Raw genomic sequence first — 23318 nt, forward strand, 5'->3', positions numbered from 1 at the left:
TCTTTAAAAGCCAACAGTTCAGGAGAAAAATAGAAACATACTTGAGTGAGCATGGAAGCATTCATTAAAGACAAAGATCAGTAGGAGTTAAACTCATACAGGACTCAAAGGGCAACAAGAGGGGCTTCTGTAAGTACATTGGCACTGAAAGAAATATGTGATCCTGCTGCTCAGGGGGCCAGGTGCCTTAGTGACACAGGACATGGAAGAAAGCTGAAGTGTCTCTTGTTGGCTTTTTTGCTGGTTTTTTTTGGTTTCGTTTGGTTTGGTCTCTTTTACTGATGAGGTCAGCCTTCAGGCACTGAAACACTGAAGAGAAAGGCAGAATAGGGGAGCACTTCAGTTAAGTGGACATAACTAATTCCATGGAGCCACGTAGGTTGTTCCCAAAGAAGTTGGCTGATGGGAACTTTTAAGACCAACAGAGGCAAAGGAAGTCCTGCATCTAGGGCCAGATAAGCTGAGGCCAAGAGTACAGGCTGAGCCCCAATGGACAGAAAGCAGCTTTGAAGGAAAGTACTTGGGGGTAGCAGAGGAGAAGCAGCAGAACATAAGGCAGCCATGGGCTCTCCCAGCAAAGAATGCCAATGGCATTGTGGGCTGTATTGGTAACAGCGTATTCAGCAGGTTGATGGAAGCAATTGTTCCATTTGGCAAGTGTGAGACTGCGGATGGGAGTGAGACTGTATCTAGAGCATCATGTTCAGCTTTGGGCTCCCCAGTGCAAGAAAGATACAGGCAAACTGGAGCAAGTCCAGGTTTTGATGTGCAGTCAAGGCTGCCATCAGAGTTATTCCAGTTAATCTGAGTTAAGTAACTCAGTTGAACACATAATTAACCAAGTGAATCTTAGCAGTCCATGATATATAGACCAGATAAGATGATCTCATATTTTGTGAATCTGAAAGAAAAAAAAAGGCACAATGGAGAACATCATACAATTTTTTTTTAACCCAGAATGAAAGACCTGAAATGTTTTTATCATCAGCCAGCCCCTTTAGTGCACCAATATAGCAACTTAATGCCTGAATGAAATATTTTGGAAAAAAAAAAGAGAGAGATACTGATCATCTTCCAGGTTATGACTTGGAAAATACATGGTGTGGTAGCAAGCAAGATTGTCAGGAGGTGGAGGAGATAGTAGTGCTGGAGGAGATAGCACAGCTGTAGAGCTGTAAAAACTCCAACTTCAGTGGGATATTGAAGTTCCTTACTTACTTTTCATATTACTAGTGATGAAAGAATAGCTTGTGCTTAGAGACACTTCCTAGTTAATTTCCATAAATTTCTTTTTAAATAAAGATTTGTATCCTGAAATCTGATGAAAACATTGAGGCTATTATACTAAAATATTCTTTATTAAATATAAAAGTTTTTCACTGTCATCAATAAACATATAGACAGTAAACATATAGACAGGATTTATACAGATACATATACATTTTTATAAATTGATGTACATATGTTCATTTCTCAGCTCTATTTTTCCTATGACATTTGCATCATGCTGTAACATGACCCAGTTTTTAAAATGTAAAATTAGACAAAGCTCCCAAAATTTTATTATAGAAGTTAAACACATCAACTGTTATCCCTCATCTCCAGCATCTTTTTCCAATTGAGAAGTTGTGAATTTATGTGAATGCCTTCTCACTCCTCTGAAAGATGTCACTAACATCTTCTCACTTCTATCTTCTGTCAAAAACCTTCCATCTAGTCATCTAAATGCTTAAAGCCAGTAAGGATGCAGTATTTAGTTTTGGCACAGGCACCCAATAAACCCTTTTCTATCTCTGCCACTAATTCTACCACACTTTTCATTTGCATGCCTCAAGGACAGGCCTGTCAGCACAGGCACTTGCCTTACTTCTTCCAGCTGGACACTGCAAAAATAAAGATCCAGATGATTTGCTTGTCACAGGCTGCATTCATTATCTGACTCTCCAGGTCTGTTGGACAGCAAACTGTGCTGCCTGCTGCACACTTCATCCTCCCATGATACTAAAGCTAGAGTTTCTTAACAAAATAAACCCAAACTCAAAGGTCCAACAGCTAGATGCCTAGAAAACAACTGATGCACACCAAAGCTCCAATCGAAATGTCTGAATTAATTCAATATTTTTTTCATAAAATCTGGGTGGGTCACTTTTGAGTTGGGAGTTCTTTTGCATTCTGTCTGTGCTGCAATCTTTCTAGTTCTCCTGCTGCCCTCTGTTATTTTACCCTACCTCTCATGTTGCCCAGTGGAGCTGTTCTGGCTGGGTACTTTTTCAGCTTCTTGAAAGTTTTTGCTGGCAGAGAACTCCCTCTCTTTGGATGCCAATACTGTTGATGTGATGACACTATTGTGGAAAAAATGCCTGGCCTGCCATAAAGGAACAGCCAGAGGCAGATCTGGAAGTTATGAATGCCACATATTCACTTATCTGCAATATCTGTGCTACAGCCTGACTTATGCCAGATAAAAAACTGGATTTACTGGATGGCTGAAAAAAAAAATCTAATGTGCAGAATCCTTTAACTGGGAATTTCTCTGGTAATGCAATGAACAGCAACTTTGCAATGCAGGAAGCTCAGCATGGGTACTACTATAGTCTACCTGAAAAAAACCCCACAGAGAGCCTTGGAACACAACCAGAATCCAGGAGCTTGGCAAGAGCTGACTGCAGGCTTTGGGGTGCTTCTGAAAGCTCCAGCCTCTCTCCTGCCCTCTCTCCTTTTTGACCAATATCTTCCTCCTCCCAAATGACAGAAGTTGAGCTTAGCATAAACCTGTAAGAACGCTGCCCTTCCCAAAAGTTCAGCATCTGAGGGATTATCCTTGGCACAAACCTAAGTCTCACAGAAACATCAAAAAGTTCTCTATTGTCATTAGGGTTCACTGGAAGACATGAAGGGTGCATTACCTGCAGACTGTATATAATCAAAGGATGGGTATCATTAAGGTCCCTGGCTTCTCTTCAAACTCTTCATTGGAAAAAACTGTTCCAGCTACACATTTATGGGGAAGCAGCCCAATGACAGAAGGCTAGAAATAAATAAAAGAATAAAAGCCAGGTCCAGTACAATTACCTTTTGGCAGAAGAAACAGAGCTAAAAGCAAGAGCCAGAACCAGCAGAGTTCTGCTTAAAACTCCCACTATGCAACAGGGCTACCATGACCAAGTAGCATAAAATGCAACTGGAAGTTGAGCCCATTAAGGTAAAATACCAAGCAATAGATCCAAACCTGATCCTGCAAAAAAATTACTTCATCATCTAGAAGCTGTATTAAATCTGCAAACACTCCTCACAATGGATCAAATCCAATCTGTCAGATGATTTGGCTGTACACAAATTGAGCACAGCTACTAGTGAAGCCTCAACATTATTCTCAAGGTTAGCAAATAATTCTTGACACTGTCAGTAGATCATATGCAACACAAATATTGTACATTTTGCAAGTCTTCCTCTATTTCTGTTTATTGTTACTGGCAGTTACTGGCAGTAACTACCCCACTACATATTGTTCTAACAAATGTATCTTAGCTTTTTGCTTTCTAGCACCTGCTTCTGCCTGTCATACACTTTGCAAAAGATCAGAATTGGGAATTCACAGAACTAGAGTTCATATAACAATAATAAACAGGATCCTATTGAACACTGAGACAGAATAGACACCCTTCTGATTTGTCTATACACACCTGCAATAAACTTCACCTGCACAGCACTCTGGTAATAGAAACCATTAGGGCCAAAACAAGTGCCTCTAAATCCTCAGTGGCTCTCATTAATATGCAAAAACCCCCAAGAAAGAAACATCAGGAAACTAAAAATATTACTCTGTTTGCCAGTTTTGTGGTTTCTCTTTTCCAAGGAGATGTCTCAGTGTTATATGAAATGCATAATTAAGGACTATCTGAGATTTATGAACAGCACAGAACTCGAGTGAAAAAGACAAGTCCACTTCTCAAATGCTCCTTTTACTTTCCATGGATGCTGCTAGTCTAATTAGGAGCAAGATTTTCATTTGAGCAAATTTACTGATAAATTAAACACTATGTGGGTTTTTTTAACTTCTTCATTGGTAATGTTGGTTTGGTTGTGTTTTGTTTTAAAGAATACCCATTTGAGGAGCATATCTGATCTGAAGTGATTATTAAAGTTAAAACAAGAAAATACAAACAAAAGTAACAGCTTGAGTTTAGACAGCAGAAAAACAAGAGATTTGGAGATCTCTAAAGACACATAGTCTTGCCATTGGTTCAAAAATAGTGAGGCAAATAGCAAAAAAAAAAGAAACAATTACTAGAAAAGGTTACTAGAGCAACCTGCTCATTAACAATGATGAAAATTTGGGGAGGATTTATTTGATCATGTAAAAACAACCACAGAAGCCTTTAAGTTAAGTCTGAAAAAAATAATTTTCTGTCTCTAAGTCGGCTTCATAAAAGTACCACTGTTCTGCCCTTGCAGTTCTTACGTAAGATTGTGTGTAAACATCTCTCTAAAACTTCTTTTTCCTACAGGAAGCAGGAAATCTATGGAATGTATATGAAGATCTGAAAGAGAATTAACAGCTACAGTCTTACTTAGTCCTGTATTATTTTACATTATATGTATTCCAGTTTAATTCATCTATACCATCACCTGGCTGACTGTTCATGGTCCCATGAAAAACTGCTTCTGCTAGATGAAGTTTTAATTTAAGAGCTATATTTATATTTCATAATGTAACATGATCTAGGATTATTTTCTGTGTAGCTTATCTTGTCATGTATGAAAAAGACATCCTCCTACCATACTCCTTAGCCTTTTGTCTTCTAAAACCACAAGAGAGCCAACATCTCCTTGTCCATCACCCCCACTCCACCACTTTCTCAAAGCATTTCTTCAAGACTTATGTCCTCAAGAATGTGGCCTAGGAACTTAAAAATAACCATTCTGCTACTTATAGGATGGAAAAAAAATTTCAGAGCCTAGCCTTACTTATCCTGAATATACATGTTCACCAAAATGGTACAAAATAATATGGAATTTAGAAAAACTACCTTAAAGGGGAATTAGAAAAATTAGTACATTTTCTAAAGCAATGACAAGGGACAACTCATTTATTTAAACTGCAAAGATCAAATAAACTAAAAAGAAAGAATGGAACACCTACAATGAATCCAGTGAAAATCAACTGTTAATGAAATAGCAGCTAGCCATCATCAGAACTTTGTGGATTGTCTTTTCTTTTGGAAGGCAATAGACACTCAGTAATTCCCTGAATATGTGACTTTGCCAGGTGGCCTCCAGGGAGGACTCATTTCATTGCCATGGACATCCTGCAACTTCTTTTGCTTCTTCTCAAGCCGCTCTCTCCTCTCTTTACTTTCCTGAGAATAAAAAGATATGTCAAAAACAACCAAAAAACGCCCTACAAAAAACAACTCCACTAACACAAAAGTTACAATTATTGTTATACATTTCTTATGCAAAATGAAAAGTAAGCATGCAATGGAGATTTGCCTCTTGGAGCTCAGTGCATCAGTCACAGACACTGAACAGTGCAACACAGGAGGCTGCACCCTGAGCGTCATTTACAACCAGCTTTGTGCACCAACCAAACAAAAAGCCCAACAGAAGAACTAGCGGATTATGTACTGTATGGGTCTGGCGTATAATTTATCTCATATTAATTACTTACTGTCTTTAAGAGGGTACCTAAATCACAACGCTAAATATGTTGTTGTCATGTAATGAGAACATTGATGCATCATTGTAACTTTTGTGCTTATTAAATCAAACTTGCCATGCAGTACAACAAACTGGGAATTAAACAATTTAATGTTAAACAAAGATCTATCTAACTCACATTATATGTGCTGCAAGGCTCTAATTCTATTTTCTATTGTTTCAAATACAGTGGGGCAATTAGGATGATGAAGGATAAGCAAGATATTTGCAACATTCTTTTTGTGTAGGATCAACTAATGATTTGTAAGAGACTTGTCATTCTATATAATATATAGAATATAATATTTCTATATATAATAAGCATTCTTCTTTGCAAACATTTCTGGCGTTCACCGTTGTGAGGACCAGAATCTAAGGGTGCATGTGCGTTATCAATTTAGTACACTGGGGAGCTCTCCATAGGTGCAAATTTTCCTTGTAATCTTACTTGCAGTTTGTGGTGCATGTTGGTACACATTTCTGACAGACTTAAAGTAGTTTTTCTCTTAGTGGAACCAAGGTTGACATTATAGACCAGAGCATAACTTACTGTGCCCCACTTGACAGGTGCCTAATAGGTCCTTGACTAGCTGTTTTCAGGCATTCATTCCTTGGATCAACAACTGGCATACATATTATAGGAACTAAATGTGCACTGTGGATATGCCTGCTTAAAACCAACAATTTGCCAAATCCGATCCAACTTCTGCAGCCTATCAGCCAACATTTGTATTTTCATATGCAAGAACTGCATTGCAGTGAAAGTACTGCTCCTTGAATAGATCTGTAAGATAATGGTACTTTCAGATAACCTGTGATCCTATCCCTCTGACAGACACTGTATATCTCCAAATTCCCAAGATGTTTGCCTGTTATTCATATGTGAGAAGAGAACTTGTGAAGTGACGGGCTGAAGGAGTACACTGGTAAAGAGGTGTAGAAGCGTTACTGTAAAAAAATCGGCTTGAGTGGAAGTTTTCTCCTGTTTTACACATATGCAGCAGTCAAATTACTACTGTATGCAAAAAATTTAAAAAGCAAAACATGCACTGAAATATCATCCCTATGAGTTTAATCCTTTGTCAATGTCAGTGTGAAGATCCAATTAAGTTGGGAACATCTGGTTAAACAAGCACAACTATTTCATATTGTTACTAGTAGGACTGATTAAAAACAAGGAAAGGTTTGCATGGAAAAGGAATGACCTTTGCTAAAGTAAGTGATACAAAAGTTCATCACAGTCTAACAAAAAATATTATCTCTCTGTACAAACTGTATCTTTCTGGATTACATGGAGTAAGTGACACAAACTGGGCTTGTAGCACTGTGAGATTCTGACTCTTCTCATTCTACACTTTTGCCTTCTTTCTCCTTCCATAGAGATCTTCCTCAGATGAGCACAACTAGTGGCTTTGGGTCTTTAGGACAATTTCAAGACATACTGAAGTTCTTGAAGGGAACTGTTTAGTACCCAGAGAGGAAAGGAGTTCACATTATCAGTGGTATTTTTGAAAAAAGGCAAGAAGATATGTTGAGCAATACAGATGAGCTCAGGAAGAATATGCTCTAATGGAACACATATATATGTGCTTCTGTTTTAGAATCTTTGCATATATCCAGTCAACTTATTTTTACAAAATCATAGAATTAAAATCTGCAAGGCTATGTGTACCATCAGAAAATATAGGTGAAAACTCATTAAAAAAAAAAAAGACTTATTGTAGCAGTATTGGCAATTATTTGAGAAACTGCATGTTACAAAAAAAATGTGCACATTTTATGTTTATCAAGCACTCTTTACTGAATACATGCTGCACAATAGGGTCATGCATGAAAAACCCAAACCAAAACTAAAGCATACATTCACCCAGGAAGAGAACACAAGTTGCTTTGGATTTTTAATCATGTCTCAGAGTTGAATGTTTGGGTTTTGAAGATCCAGTTTTCATCAACAAATCCCTGTGCCAAGGAAAGAGTCTCAAGATAATTGAATAATTTTTAAAAAGATTAAATTTGACATCAAGACTTACTGGCTTCTTCCCTGCCTTCAATACACATAAAGCTTTTTATGTTCTCATCCTAACCACAGTGCACATTCTCACAAGATATACTGATATAAATCTTCAAAAAATAATAAACAAGATGTTATTTGCACTAACACAAGAACTGTAAGAGAAATGATGAAAGATTAAATCAATAACTGTAGTTTGTTATACAGTAGATCAACTCAACTGTATGGCTTGACTTCTGTGGAAGTTTCCTACTCTATAGCCTAGTAAGATGAATTTTTCACCTAACAAATTCTGGGAAGAGCACATTCTTTAGCAGTATGACTGCCACATAATAATTGAATTTGAGATATTATAGAAGACTTATAACATTTAAGAGGAGCAAGAATAGCAGCTTTATTTCTAGCACACTGCAATACCAGGACATAAAAATTTCAATATAGAAAGTATTTTCAGAGAGATCTTATTAAATCACATGAAATGAATAACCCACATCAGCTTCTTCTATTCCAGAAAAGCAACAAATCCATGAGACTCATCCAGTACATCCTTTCTTGATATTTTTAAACAGCTTCAAAATGCCAAAAATAGATGTTGTACATGCTCAACTTCAAGGTAAAATTTCAAAGTTCTTCTGGGGCATTAAACCTTACTGTGTTGATCTTTGTGAATTATTTGAGAGCAGCTTTACTCCTCATCAACTCATACTAGGTTAATGTATACCACAGAAAATGGACAACTTAACATATCTAGGCTACTCACTTTTATCCAAAGTAAATAGGTGTCAAGATTATTATCTCAGAAATAATGAAAACTAAACTGATCTGTCGCTATAAACTTTGTATGTGATTTTTCTCCACATTTCACTCCTCAGAACAGGTGCATGTCAGTGACAAGTGTCAGACATTGGTATTATGCATTAAGTAAAAAAAGATCATTTATCAGACTAGATTGGCTTGAAGAGTTCTTGGTGAGTAGCAAGAGGCAAACAGTAGGAAAGAAACAAAATAATCAGAAGCTTAAATTTCCCAGGCAATAATAAAGCATCTCAGCTCAAGATTATCCTTTTTATGTTGGTATTTTACAAGTGTTAATAGCCTTTTTCAGGGCATTTATTTTCATGCATAAGAAGTAATTTTCTCTATGCACTTATGTTATCAAACATTCACACAATGACCTCTAAAAGCAGAAGTAACAGAATTTCCATTAACATAAAAGCAGAATGCTTCATCTATTTCAGAAGAACTAAAAGTAGATTTTTATGTCTCTTTTACCCATGCATTATGGTTAACACATGGTTCAGGAAAGTTAAGGATGAATTTACACATTTATTTCTGTTGAATGTTAATGAAAATGTAATAGAATACTTCCCACTACATTACTCCTCTTTTATTTCCCTTCAAACCAAAATCCTCTTAGTTGAAAAGCTTCCACAATTCTGCCTTTAGATCTGATTTCTGTTTAGCTACCTGCAGACAAATATCATCTTAGTTCCCTTGCTAATACAATGACAACTATACAGCTAAGTTTCTCTTCTGCAGTTCACTAAAGGTGCATATTTTCACTACAACTGTACAAAGCAAGACAATATTCTGGCCAGACATCATGACAGAACCATTTCCCAACATGCTTTCTAAAATAAAGATAAAGTCCAGTGCAAATTCTAAAAGTAAAGATGTGAAGATTGGGCATGAGACACGGCAGTCAGAACTTGCATATAGACAATGAAAATGAGATAATTTTATACGTAACTCTGACAAACAGTTCAGTGTCTATCCCATCCTCCTGCGCCTTGTTTTTCAAACTACTCCTCTCATGTAGGCAATGTACACCCAGTTAGACCTGTTTATTCCTCCAACTACTAAAATTCATATTAATAATCCCACTGAAGTGATGTCCTCAGGAATTTATACACAATTTGAATAGGGGAGCCTGTGCTAGGCAGTATCTTTCATTTCCTCCAAAGGGGGTAACTTTTTAACTTTTGTACAGAGTCCAAGAAAGCAAAGCAACATTCATGTTTTCATACAACTACACTGATTAGGATAGTCTCAGTAAGCAGAGCATACCAGGACAAGGCATTAGTTAATGCTCCAAGTGTAGTACTTGTTCCTTGGCAGTGGGGAATATTGACTAAGCAAGAAATAATCTAAGATTGGACAATCATTTGATTAAACTGAGCTCGAAACCACCTGACAAAGGAGACAAGAGAAAATACTTTTTATCAATGATAACAGAAATGAGAGGTATTCCAACAGGGACCAGGACAAAGATCTTAACAGTTTTAAACCTCAGACTAAAAATGTTTGAAAATAGAGAGATGGGAAAACATGCAAACTCTTGCTGTTTTATGCAAATGTGTATTTCTGAGTTAGCCAAGTAAAGGATGATTGTCCTTTATAAAATTGTCCCACATCTGCACATCTGCCTGCCTCAGTTTTCATCTCTCTGCCTTTTCCCTCCTCAAAAAACCCCCAAAACCAAACCCCCAGATTTTTAAAGCTGTTGACAGTACAGAGGAATTCCCGTAAGGACCTGAAGTCAGTAGTGTTGAAAGATCCCACTCTTATAAATGGCAACAGAGACCATATGTACAGGATATGTGCCAGAAATCACATGGAAGAGGGACAACAGAAGAAGCACTCTCAAACTAAGAAAATCTTGAGAGTCAGTACAAGGAATGACTCCGTCACAGGGTGAGGAGTTAAAACACAGGTTCTTCTTTAACTAGCAAGTCACATAGCTTTAAGAAAACAACATATGCTAAGAATATTTATGATCTCTCTCTTAGATTGTCTTTCTGTAGCAAGGGAAAAAACCCTGCCTTGTTGTTGAGATTAGAGTACTAGATTAGTTTACTGGTTAATAACTGGAATTAAAGGACATTGTTATGGGAAAAAATATGATTGGGAGCCTCAGTGTTTCACCCTTTCTTGTAAATGGAAATAATCTTGAACCTTATTACAAGTGCTCTTATCAGTTGTAAGGTCTACAAGTCTCCACTTTCAATGCTTCCTTGAATGTACATGCACTCACTGCTGCAGCTGGTGATGCAATTTGCCTTTGCAGGTTTTGTGCTGTGGTGACTTGGCCCTTCAGGAATGGTTGCTGCTGACATGGCATGCCAAAAAATGAAAACTATGAAATTGAAAATATTATTTTTCATGTCTGCCAAATATCAAGTCCAAGGTACTTTACCACGGTTTTGCTCACGAATTCTGGGGGACAAGTGATACAATGTTGCCACCATCTGGCCTCTCCAGTAACAGCACGAAAACCCATGAGAATTACAATACACAACAGTTCATACTCATTATTATGTTAAACTTTTCGGTTTTGACAAAGCGTAAGAAAAAAACCCCCAACCACACATACCAGCCATCTTTCATATTCCTCCATAGCCTTTTCATTTTTTTCTTCTTTCTGCACTTGTTGCATTTCATGTTTTTTTCTCTCTAGGAATTTTTCTACTTTTTTCTTTTTTATATATTCTTCTTTCTTTTCATTCCTATATAATAAGAGGGAAGAACAAGAGATTATTATGTCACAGACTAAATGCTGCACCTGTGACTGACTAAATTGAGTCAAAAGAGATATTTTATACTTTTAATAAAAGTTTGAGAATATATATAAAATCTTCCAAGTCCATTTTTGTATATCACCAAGGTATAAATGAACCTACTATGTTATCTTTTATGGCATCACTTTTTCTGTACTGCTTTTTCCTTACTTATTATCATAAAAACCCCATAGATTCTGAACTTCTGTAGATAACTCTAAGTTTTACGTGGGCTATAAAAACTCTTGGCTTGTAAAACTAACAGAATTTCTCCAGCAGATACATCTCATTTCCTTCCTTCCTGCATACACATGCACTCATACACTGTATTCCACAAAACTTAAACTTATTCCACAAAACTTAAAGATTTACCTTCCTTCCTATGGCTTAGTAATGAAGCATAAGACTAACCATATGAGACAATCCTACTCAATGAATCTTACTTCTCAGTTGCAATATCTTTGACTGGGTTTAGTTAGCCTTTTGGGGAGGAAAGCAATTCAATTACTGAACTGATGGAGCTCTACAGCTTGTTTTCAACATTATACTTGTTCTCCGTTGGGATTGAAGAGGCTGATCCCAAGTGTGCCATTGTCTTCCAATGACATGCCCATCATGCACTCACAGAAGACCTATTACATTTATAAGCAAAGACTTTGGAAGCTATGATACAGCAAAACACAGTGGAGCAGCACCATTTTTCAACTGCTGATATGCTGACTCTCCTCTTCTCTGCAATTAGTTCCTCCTCTTTCTTCTTCCTCATTCTTTCAGACTGTTTTTTCTTTCTGCTTTGCTCTCTTAAATGCTCCACCTTTCTTTCTTTCCATTTCTTGAATGCCTAAAGAAAACCACAGATTCATGAGAAATCTTACCCCTCGCCTTTTTGTCAATAGTCCCTTGCCTATTCTGTATTATTATTTTTTTTAATTTCTACACATTTCAATTTTGAAATATTTGTTTGAAGCAATTCTCAGAAGTATCACTATACCTAAAAAGAACAAGTTATAGTAATAGTTAATTACTAATAGTAATAGTTAATTGCTAATGTATTTTTATGAAGTTTATTTAACATTCAGTTAATAGACTTCAAATACAGAAGCTTGTTTGTCTGCAAATGTAGAAAATGACATATTTCTGATAGAACAGGATCTAATATAAGCTTACTTTGAAAATTAAGCATGTCTAGATTTATGGTTCTAGTTCATTTCCATCTCTTTCTAGATTAATCAGAATTATTTTCTACAACCTCCTGAACCACATTTGATACATGTTTTTGCACATATTTCACATCACCACCTGTGCTGCTTCTGCTTTCTCCTTATTCTGTTCTGTTGGTTTCTTTTCCTCAAGTCCCTCAAGCTTCTTTTTTTCACTTAACTTCTTTGCTTCTCTTGCTTTCTTTTTTTTCCAGGCTTCAAAAGATGCAATTGATTCCTCTCTTTTAAGTGCTTCTTTCTAGATTGCAAATAAAAGTCTACATTTAAATACACCTCAATATAAAATTATAATTGAAATAGTATGCTTTAAACTCATTGCTAAATGGAGTAATAAAGAAATAGAAATTGATTTGCTGACAACATTTCAAGTATTACTCACACGTGAATTTTAAAGATAGATATATAGCAGGTTTTTTTCCATGTTAAATTTTAATTTAAGTTAATTGACTGAAACAAACTACTCCAGCAAAATACATGTGTAATGATATGAAATACACATTAAGAGCTTGGAAGTGAAACATATTAAATACTTAAAAGCCAAATCAAAGAATGTTTATGGCAATATTCAAAATACAGTTCTCTGTAGATAAGCATTTCTTGAGGGGGAGTAAATGCCTTACGTTGTAATACACAGCATAAAACTTACCACCTTAAGAGTTGAGCATCCCAAGATGTTTGTAAACAAATGTGAAAATTGACCTAAGCAGCACACTTTTAACATACCTTATGTAAATGAGTAGGGAAACATCAGACACACACCATTTGCCACAACCATAACAAGCAGGACATGCCACTTACTGTTCCAGATCACCTCTTGTTATGTGAAGAACACCACATTCCTTCCAACACCAGAATGATGCATTTAGGCAGAAAGCACAGGTAAGCACATTTCAAAGAATTATAGTTTGTCAACTTGCTTTTAAACAAGAATGTAACAAACCCTTTCAGTTTCGCTCCTCAGATTTTCAGCTTTCTCCTTTTCGGTTCTCTTTAATTCCATTAGAAGGAGCCTTTTCTTCTCCAGCCAGTTCTGTAAGAATCATTAAAAGACTTTGAAAGTCCTCTTAAGGTGTAAGTAAAGAGCAACACCAATAAAATGATCACCAAAATTACTCTTAATTCTTCCGTGTGCTATATAAATAACTACCCCACGTGGAAGACTAAGTCATTATCACAGATACATTGTGATCCAAAAAGTCTAAGGTTCTAAAATCATAGCTAAAAAATCTGAAAAAGCCAAAATATCTTTAAAAAAATCTTCATAGAAATATATAAAAAGTAAGCATAAATAAAATTTAAAAAAAGAATATAATAAAGACTCTTATCACTTGGTATATAGGAATATCATTTACATTTGCTGTCTCTCTTGGAAATACCTATAATTAAAGAGAATAAAATCCTACTGGGAAAAGTGAGAGTCCAGGCAAGCTTAAAGGGTTATGAGCCACCTGCATAATCAGATTTAAATTTTCAAGACTGAACTATATATTTGGTATTCAGCTTAGAGATACAAGTATCCTAAATGAAGACTATTTTACCTTTCAAAATTATGGCAACAATATGAATTTGAGGGTCTAAAATTTGTTCAAGGACCATAACAAGTAGTAAAACCACATACCAATATGAACAAAATCTGTTAATTAAAGTTGTTCTTAAATAGATTAGTAGTAAAAATCTGTTGGAACTCACAAACTAATAGCTGTGAAATTCTACATGCAATTTGCATAGATTTTCTTTTAGGAGAGAGTACTGGATTTGTTATCACTTTTCCTGAAAGCCAGATGAATAGAATATACCAGGAAAAAAACACCCAACTTTTAAACTACACAGTTACTTATGTGAAGAATGAAGTAGAAATAAAGGAAAATATGTGCCTGAAAATAGTTTGACACTATTAATTATTAATCACAGTATGTACCTTTCATATACCTTTTTAGTTCATAATTTGAGGAAAAGGCACAGCCAACAGAATAAAAGGATTATTACACACCTGTAAGCCTCTGCAAGGAGTATAGTAAGAAATGTTGATTTCAAGAAAATGTAAAGTGTTGACCCCTACATCAGGACCTTTGTATGCATAGCTTTGTTCGTTGGTTTGTTTGCTCATTTTTAAGATCTACCTGAAAAACAGCTGCTCTTAAACTATCTGCTTTGTCAAATTCTGTTCTTTTCTTCTGCATGCATTTATCCTCCTCCAACACCTTTAATGTTCCCAGATACCGAGATGAAACAGGTGCAGCTGATGGAACAGCTTTTGCCTTTTTCTTTAAGTGCACAGAAGATGGAGACCTATCAAAATATCAGGACACAAACACAATAATGATCTTTCCATTTATTGTAGCTGATACCAAGTAGTGTTCCTTCTATTTCAGTACACACCAAAAGTTGCTGTGATCTGGTTTTATATGCATTTGGATGGGGAAAAGGTGTAAGAACCTCTTTTTCTTCTCAGGAATTTATTATTACCAAAATAAGCCATTAGTCAACACATCTAGGCCAAGAAAATTTACAAACTCCTGACATTTTCCTCTAAAAAGCACATTAAAACCTGTAAAGACTCCAGTGTCACACACTCAGCACAGACACTGGCAAAAGATTTGGGAGTCTGATTGGATATAAACCTGAGCAAGGGTCACAATAATATGCCACATCCACTAAACTCTTTTTCACAGATAGTCAAAAGTTGTCAGCAGGGAAAACAATGCTGACAGAAGATGAGAATGCAGCAGCATTGTCAGGGCACTTACACACATCTCACTGTGACACGTAAGCGTCTCTCTCTTACCAGTCAGATGCAGAAGCCTTTGAGTTTTGTAGAACTCTCTCCTTTCTTTCATTTAGTTTCTAAGAAACACAGAAGAAAAGTAAAGTTACAGAGTCTCCCAAGCAACAGAACTAGATCAGGATTAAACAGTTTTACAAGCTAGCAGGGATGTTGAGAGCTGGACTCGACTTTTACAGGTGCCTTCCAACTTGAGATAGTCTATGGTTCTATGATGTTAGAAAAATAGACCACTCAAAAATATAGAGAGGGTACAGTAAGGACAGTGTAAGAAAGTAAGGACAAAAGATGAACAGACAAATCCAAACCAAGCAACCAAACTTCCAGAATGCCTGTTTAATTTTCAAATGACACCTAGAAATGTTTATTTGTATTACATAAAAATATAGTCTATAGATTAGAAATACAAAGAAATAAAAAGAACCCAGCTGGCCAGTGGGTTTCCTTGCTATTCTATCAATACTCCTTTGAATACTTAATTTTAAAAATTACATGTATCTATGTATTTTTTTTCTTATGAGAAAGCATAAAGTGCTTTGCATCTTCTCCCTTATTCAAGTCATACCACAAATTCCATCCTCTGCCAACATGCATGAATTGCTCACTGCAATTCAGCTGGCCTGATAACAGAGATCTGACATTTTCACTTGGGCAAGGGTACTTTCTTAAGACTGGAAAACACATTTCATTACTTTTCTCAAAACACCTTTCAATACTTTTCTCTGGTTTAAATGATTTATGCCCAAAGTATTCCCCACATTTTCTATAAAACTATACAGAATTTTTAAGAGCCTCAGCTCTAAAAGCCAGAGATAAATTGTCAGCTTTACAGACAGCATTCTAAACATTTAAGGTACCAACAGTAACTTGGCAAAACTTTCCACTATGCTTCTAGGACATTATCCCAAACAATGGTAAAATGTGTATAAGAAATATCTCAACAGAGTTCTTTGACACATTCTTTGCCTTCTCATGCTCAGATTGATCATTCACTGATACCTCCTGCATTGTATCAGTTATTATTTGCCCTTCTGCTATTTTCACTGTTCCATCTGAACTGTGAGCTGTCGGGTTCTCCATTTCCTTTGTTTTCTCACAGACTGTGGTCATCATTTGTTCTACCATAGAAGGAGATTTTCTACCATTGTCCTCCAGTTTCAAGTCACTGGTGCTGACAGTCTTCTGATCTTGATCTAACAAGAGGAGAAAAGATTGAGAGGACACAATAACAAGAATTTAATTGTTTCTGACTATTTTTATTTCTGTACAAAAAACATCTGTCCATGAAAGTTATTGCTAAATTTTATACAGTATAAGATACTTTATGTATACTTCCTTCTAAGAACTATATATTATTGAGTATTCACTTGTTTTAAAATATAAGACTGGAGTATAAGACTGAAGCTTTAACTAATGTTAGAGAATGTGAGAACATGACAAAGACAAAATTTTTCATCTGTCTTACCACACAAATGTGGTTGTACTCCAAAAACCAAAAGCTAGAGTCATTGCAATCACAGCAAGAGATCTTCTGACATCCAGCAAACTGCTAATGCACAACACTTGGGGGAACAAAAACTATTTTGATTGTGTGATGTTTTTCAGGGTTGTGGGACACATGAGGAAATAACAGAAAGATTCTGCAGTGGGGATTTAAAGAAAATGTCACCTCAATCTAAACGTATGCCTAAGTGGTGAAATTGTTATTTAGGAAACACATTATTAAAAAGACTTAGAAAACATTTTAATCAGATTTGAAGTGACATTAATGCAGAGATCTAAATCTGTAAAACAATTCAGACGTAAACAAAAAAAAAATCCCTAGTAAAACCAAATTACAGTCCTCCACGATTTTTCCAATAGAACTGTTAAAAGAAATAGAATTCTGAATGAGAAATTAACTCCATATTACCTGAAGGAATATCAAGGCTCATAATCTAAGAAATTTAACCTAGATTTACAATGATGAAGGTAAGTTTAAGGTGACAAGAAGAACTCTGAATTTATAACCAATATGTCAGTATTATCACACTGCTTTGACTCACATGAAGAAAAGGTGTAGTTCAACCTTTTTCTGTCAGTCTAAAACTACAGAGACACACCACCCAGGCAAGAGAGGTCCCTGCACAGCCCAACTGCCCATTCAAATACCCAGCACTTTGGTCCCATCATGTGGAAAGGAAACAAGGAGCTGATACCATTAATCCAACTCTAATAATTTCAAAGTTGTAATCTTGAATCACAGGTAATGACCAGCCATAAATTTATCCCAACATCAAACAGGAAAAATTCCTCTGTATTAGGAATTGGATAAAAAAATAGGAAGGCTTTCAACATTTTATATTTGTAAAAGCACATGCAGTAAATTAGCAGAATTCCAAGTTCTGCTTTGCATATTAAACAAACATTAGCTATTCTTATAATGAAATATTAAAGTTTGGGGGGTTTATGCGTTTGAATATACATCCAAAGTGTGTCAGTATCTTTAAAGTAAAACATCATTTGAAGTTTTAACTTTGCAATGATGAGAAGTCTACATTCATGAATGTTTTGGATTCAGCTCATTTTGTGACATTTTATTACATTAAAGCTTCATGATGCTTCAGTATCACTTCATCATTGTATTTGTAAACAGTGTGGTGAAAACTTCCCTGGTCATAGAAAAGGGGTGGCTGTTTGATGACCTTTCCACTGAAGGGTGCACGGATGCTGTGAACACTGTATGAATATGGCTTTCTGTGCTCTGCACACACTGTTCAGGCAACTTGGTAGCCCTCCCACACCTTCATGGACAAGCACTGACAGAGAGCTGGACTTTAAGGATCTGAACAGCTGTTTTTCATCTTTTGAAAGGAAAACAGGAGCCTCCTGCTACTTGGCCCATAGTCTGAAATTTCACTTTACCCCCTGGCAGATAGAGGTTATGTATTTTTAGAAGCTTTGGCTGTAAGCAAAAGCAGCTGATTGTTAACACAGAAAATAACCCAAACTAAAACACTTTAAAACACTGTAACATGGCTAAGCAAGTAGCAGAACAACATTCAAATGTGTTCTTTTCACCTGATGCTGAAGCATTTCTTTGCTTGTGTACCCTCATTTTTGCTATTGGTGGGTTTTCCTCTTGATTTTTTTTTTCATGTAGTTCATGAATAGGCAAGTCATCACTTTCACTACCATCACATAGTACTTTTTCAGCAGCTGAAAGCTCTTCATTACTTTTTCTGTCATTACCCTCATTTTGACCTTCCAGACATTCTTCTTCACCATCTTTTCTGTCATCTTGTGTATTTTCAGCTTCTAAAACCATTATTTTCTGAAGCTTCTTTTCATGAAAAGATAAGGTCAAGTCATCAGCAGTTTCATTTTCCAAATCTACTGGGTTTTGTGAAGCATCATCATTCAAGAGAAGGCTCTCAACAGCAACAGATTTCTCAGTGCTTGCAGCACCTGAATTACTTTCAGTAAGTTCTTCCTCAATACCTGAAAAGGGCATATTATCAACTTGCATTTGAAACAAGTGGGGAAAAATGTAACACAGAAACTATATCTTCTAAAACTTAAAACTATTTTTCATGTAACCCCTCTTGTCTTCAGTTTCTGACATTTCTCTTTCTGTGCCGCTGGTATCTGCAAAGCCACCAGACCACATCCTTATTTTATTTCATTTCCTGTCATCTGTTTCCAAGGACCCAATCCAAAGAAAAATATTCACTCATTAATTCTGCCATGCAATTGAAAACCCTTCTAAAAACAATATCTCAATGCCACAAGAAGTAAAAATAAGTCAACAACAACAAAACTAAGCATGTTTGATATTAGAATCCATCCTCCCCTTCCTTTCGCTTCTGTTCCATCTAAAATCCACTGGAAGATACCCAAAGGACGTATCTGCTCTAATGCTAAGGTTCACATGTTTAACCAAAATACTTTTATCTTCCTGTAGTCTGTTATGCTAATTGCCTTAATTTCAGAATTCAAATGCTTGTGGAAGGTGACAAAAGAATATCACAATTGTAGTGTGTTTACTGCTGGAGAAGCTTTTTTTCTAAATATTGTCAGCAAAGGAAAATCAAAGCATCCCATAAAACTGCTAAAAGATGTTTCAGGTGTGAATGAAAAACAAGACACAGAGGAAGTCCTTTTAAAAACACATTATCATACTTAAGATTCCTATTTTCCTTAACATACAATACCATACCTGGAGGAAAAAGAATTATTCTGCCAATCCTGTTAGACTAAATATAAAGTAGTAGTGGGTTGACCCTGGCTGGATGCCAGGTACCTACCAAAGCTGTTCTATCACTCCCCCTCTCAGCTGGACAGGGGAGAGAAAATCTAATAAATGTTTGCAACTTGAGAGAACTGGGAGAGATCACTCATTGAAGAATATCATGGGCAAAACAGATTCAGCATGGGGATATTAACTGGATTTTTTTCCTAACAAAATCATAGCAGAAGTTAAACAAATCTTGAAAACACTTTCTTCCCACTCCTCTCTCCTTCTTGAGTTCTACCTGTCCCTGCTCCAGAGGTGCAGAGAGACGAGGAATAGGGGTTATGGTGAGTTCATCACAGGTTGTTCCTGCTGCTGTGCACAGAGTCCCTTTCCTGCTCCACCATAGGGTCCCTCCCAAGGGAGACAGTTCTCCATGAACTTCTTTGTGGGGGGTGACAGTGAGTGCATCCCTTAAGGAAAGTTGTTTGGAGTTCTACCTTAAAGAGGTGACCAATGAGAGGCTTGTGGTGTATGCAGGGTGAATTGGTTAACCAATTATGTGGTAGCATGTTGGATGTGAGAGTGCATAAACGGTGTGGATATTACTGTGTGGATATTACTAGGATGTGAGATGATGTAATAGGAACTTCTGGGAACTATCTACTTCTACTATGAGCTATGAAAACTGTCTGTTAACCTATCTTGAATAAACTCTCAAAGTTGTGAGCCTTCTGATCAAGCCTTCTGATGTCTGCTGTTCCTGAGCTCTTCTGACCATCAGTCCACAGCCCAGCTTGGTATAAGGGGCTCCCCCTATACTTCTCTGTCATGAGTCCCTCCCACATGCAACAACTCTCCATGAACTGCTGCATGGTGGGCCACTTTTCCATGGGGTGCAGTCCTTCAGGCACAGCCTGCTCCAGTGTGGGTCTTCCACAGGGTCAAAAGTCCTACCAGGAAACCTGCTCCAGCATGGGCTCCTCTCCACTGCCTGCAGGTCCCTGCCAGGAGCCTGCTTCAGCAAGGGTTTCCAGTGCGTTCACAGCCCTCTCTCAGCATTCACCTGCTCCAGTGTGGGCTTCCTCCACAGGCTGCAGGTGGATCCCTGTTTCCCTGGGATCCTCTATGGCTGCAGGGGCCACAGATCGTTCCACCATGGTCTGTACCATGGGCTGTGGGGGGATCTCAGCTTCAGTGTCTGGAGCACTTCCTTCTCCTCTCTCCACTGACCTTGATGTTTGCATAGTTTTTCCTCTCACATGTTCTCACTCTGCTCTTCTCTGGCCACAATTACATCTGCACAACAACTTCTCTTCCCTTCTTAAGTATGTTATCACAGACGTGTTACCACCATTTCTGACTGTCCCAGCCTTGGTCAAGAGCGCATCTAAGTTGGAACTGCCTGGCATTGGCTCTGTCAGACATGGAGGAAGTTCTGGCAGCTTCTCATAGAACCCACCCCTGTAGGTCCTCCACTACCAAAACCTGGTTATGCAAACCCAATACAATTAGCAAACATTAAATTCATCCTGGCCCATGAAAAACAGTCAGATCAAAACTATTCCTGGTTTATGTATGCTGCCAGCTAAGTATGCTGTGCAGTGTGTCCTGCAGCTATTATTCCCTGATTGTCCATACTGGGAAAACAGGAAGAAAAACATATTGGCTTTCTCTCTGCCCACGTCCACTTTCATTCACAGTACTGTGCACTACTACAGGTGTCAAGTAAAGCAGATGGCTTAGGAGAAAAAGTGGGTATCACAATGGTAGGAACCAGTACAGACTGTGTCTTGTCTAGCAGGTTGGCACCAACACTGATTTCATTGGGAATTCTGCTCCAAACTTGGAAGAGGAAAACTGATTTTAGAAGTTGTTAAATGTGAAATCTTGGAACATTAAATCATATTGACTCACAAGGATTCACTGGGCTCTAGCAATGAGTCAAGAAGGGGAAGAACATAAAGAAAAACATTTAATTGTGTTTTACCATTTAACATGCCATCTTCATCAGTCTCAAAGTCATCTGAGTATTCATCTGTTTGCTCACTTGAGGCATGAGCAGAAATTGCTTCCTGTAGTTCATCCTGAAATGGTTTCACAATAACTTTTACACAGACAGAGAGATTTACTTGAAAAAGTTCAACACTAATTCCCCCCCACACACATATACATAAGTAAATTTGAGCAACAGAGATAAGTCCATTTAACTGATAATTATTGTGAAGGATAATGCTTCCATTCTATCATCATTCCCCCAATATTTCTGTGTTACCACCCCACCCCACCCCCAAATCTGCATGAATTACTTTATATTTCTCCTTCGTAAGAAACATATCTTGCAAATCCCTTTTCCATTTTCGGCAATTATGATTTATCATTCGGAGACACTTCCTCCCCCTTTTGCATTTTTCGATTAGCAAGAGCACAAGAGAATGGGCTGTTAAAGCAAGTGAGCATGGACAATCTCTTCACTGAGTGCCACACAGTAAGAGCCTGAAAGAGGTGGCAGGCTCAAAACAATGCAAGAACTTCACATATTTTGGACTCTCCGATGTAGGACATCATGAACACACCATGTTCAAATGGGTTCTGAAAGCCACTGGCCTTACGCATAGATGGAAAATACATCGAGAAGTGCAGCAGCATCTCCAGATTCAAGACGCTGAGCCACAAACCACAGAAAGCTGGGGAGCAGATGCCTTGACACGGGTCTGGGGGCGCTTCCCGAGGCACCGCCGGTGCCGCTGCGGGTCCCTGCAGCGCGGCCGTGGGAGCAGGGGCGGCTCTCGCCCGTCCCGGAGCCGCCGCTTCCCAGCGCTGCGCGGGGAGCAGCTCCTGCTGCCCGCACAGAGGGCAGCTTGCTTCCTTTCGTTTTGATAGCAGAGCGCCTTTTTGTGCGTGTGTTGCCTTCAACAACGAATTACTGTATTCCCACTGACAGAAACACGTTCGCAGGCCGCATCCCCGGAGTCGGCCCTGCCCTTGTTCTGCCTCTGCCCCTGCTCCTGCCTCTGCTCTGCTTGCCCCTGCTCCTGCCTCTGCCCTGCCTCTGCCCTGCTCCTGCTCCTGCCCCTGCCTTGTTCCTGCTCTGCCCCTGCCCCTGCCCCTGCCCTGCCTTGCTCTACTCCTGCTCTGCCCCTGCCCCTGCCCCTGCCCTGCCCTTGCCCTGCCCTTGTCCTGCCCCTGCCCCTGTCCCTGCCCCTGCCCGGCCTATGCTCTGCCCCTGCTCTCTGCCCCTGCCCCTGCTCCTGCCCCGCCCCTGCCTCTGTCGGCGCTCACCTGCCCCGCCCGGCCGGCGGCGCCTCCCCCCGACATGGCGGTGGCTTGTCGCTGCCGCCTCGCAGTGGCCGCGGCCGCCGTCCAGCCCGGCGAGAGCCCCGGGAAGAGCCCGAGAAGAGCCCCAGCCCCGCCGCGGTCCCTCCCGTTGCCCGGCAACGGCGGCGCGGGCGGTCCCCCGCAATGGCCGGTCCCAGCCTGTGTCGCCGCAGCGCCACTTCCTCACCGGGCACAGCCGCTGCAGCCGTGCGGAACTGGCTGAGCTGTCAGGGTTTACTGTGGATGCCCAATCTGCATATGGCTCTGTGCCCACAAGATGCACTCCTGTACGTGCAAGCCGCTCGGACAGGGCTGACACAGGTTCATCAGCCCCACTCGTGCAGTCAGGTAATTGTCTTAAACCTTCCCACTCGGGATTTGAGTGCTGTTCATAAGAAACATAACCGTTTTAGTGTTTTCCAGAATAAAGATCTCATAGTACCTGTGTGTTAATTTAAATGACATTTTAGAGATGAAGGATTTAATATTGGCGTAGAAGTACTTCACCTGGTGCTTG

General features: G+C 38.5%; 1 protein-coding gene across 1 annotated transcript; it reads right to left on the minus strand.

Moving 5' to 3' along the window:
• Positions 1–1348: 1348 nt before the first annotated feature.
• Positions 1349–22879, minus strand: MAP9 (microtubule associated protein 9). The gene is made up of 11 exons (XM_071555158.1): positions 22766–22879; positions 21474–21570; positions 18331–18750; positions 16270–16463; positions 15274–15332; positions 14609–14777; positions 13429–13518; positions 12568–12726; positions 11964–12109; positions 11085–11217; positions 1349–5360 (listed from the first exon to the last, which is right to left on the minus strand). The coding sequence occupies exons 1-11, from the start codon at positions 22799–22801 to the stop codon at positions 5238–5240; spliced, it is 1626 nt and encodes a 541-aa protein (XP_071411259.1). The 5' UTR covers positions 22802–22879; the 3' UTR covers positions 1349–5237.
• Positions 22880–23318: the final 439 nt, after the last annotated feature.

This window comes from Pithys albifrons, chromosome 5 (genome assembly GCF_047495875.1).
Source record: "Pithys albifrons albifrons isolate INPA30051 chromosome 5, PitAlb_v1, whole genome shotgun sequence".
In the NCBI taxonomy this organism is placed as follows: domain Eukaryota; kingdom Metazoa; phylum Chordata; class Aves; order Passeriformes; family Thamnophilidae; genus Pithys; species Pithys albifrons.

Excerpts from the sequence above, each read along its gene's own strand:
- MAP9 (XM_071555158.1), bottom strand. The coding sequence starts at position 22,801 with ATGTCGGGGGGAGGCGCCGCCGGCCGGGCGGGGCAG. Across the intron at positions 15,333-16,269 it reads TAACTGATACAATGCAGGAG|AAACTAAATGAAAGAAAGGA; the intron begins GTATCAGTGAAT and ends TGTGTTTCTTAG. Across the intron at positions 13,519-14,608 it reads TAAGAGCAGCTGTTTTTCAG|AACTGGCTGGAGAAGAAAAG; the intron begins GTAGATCTTAAA and ends TGATTCTTACAG.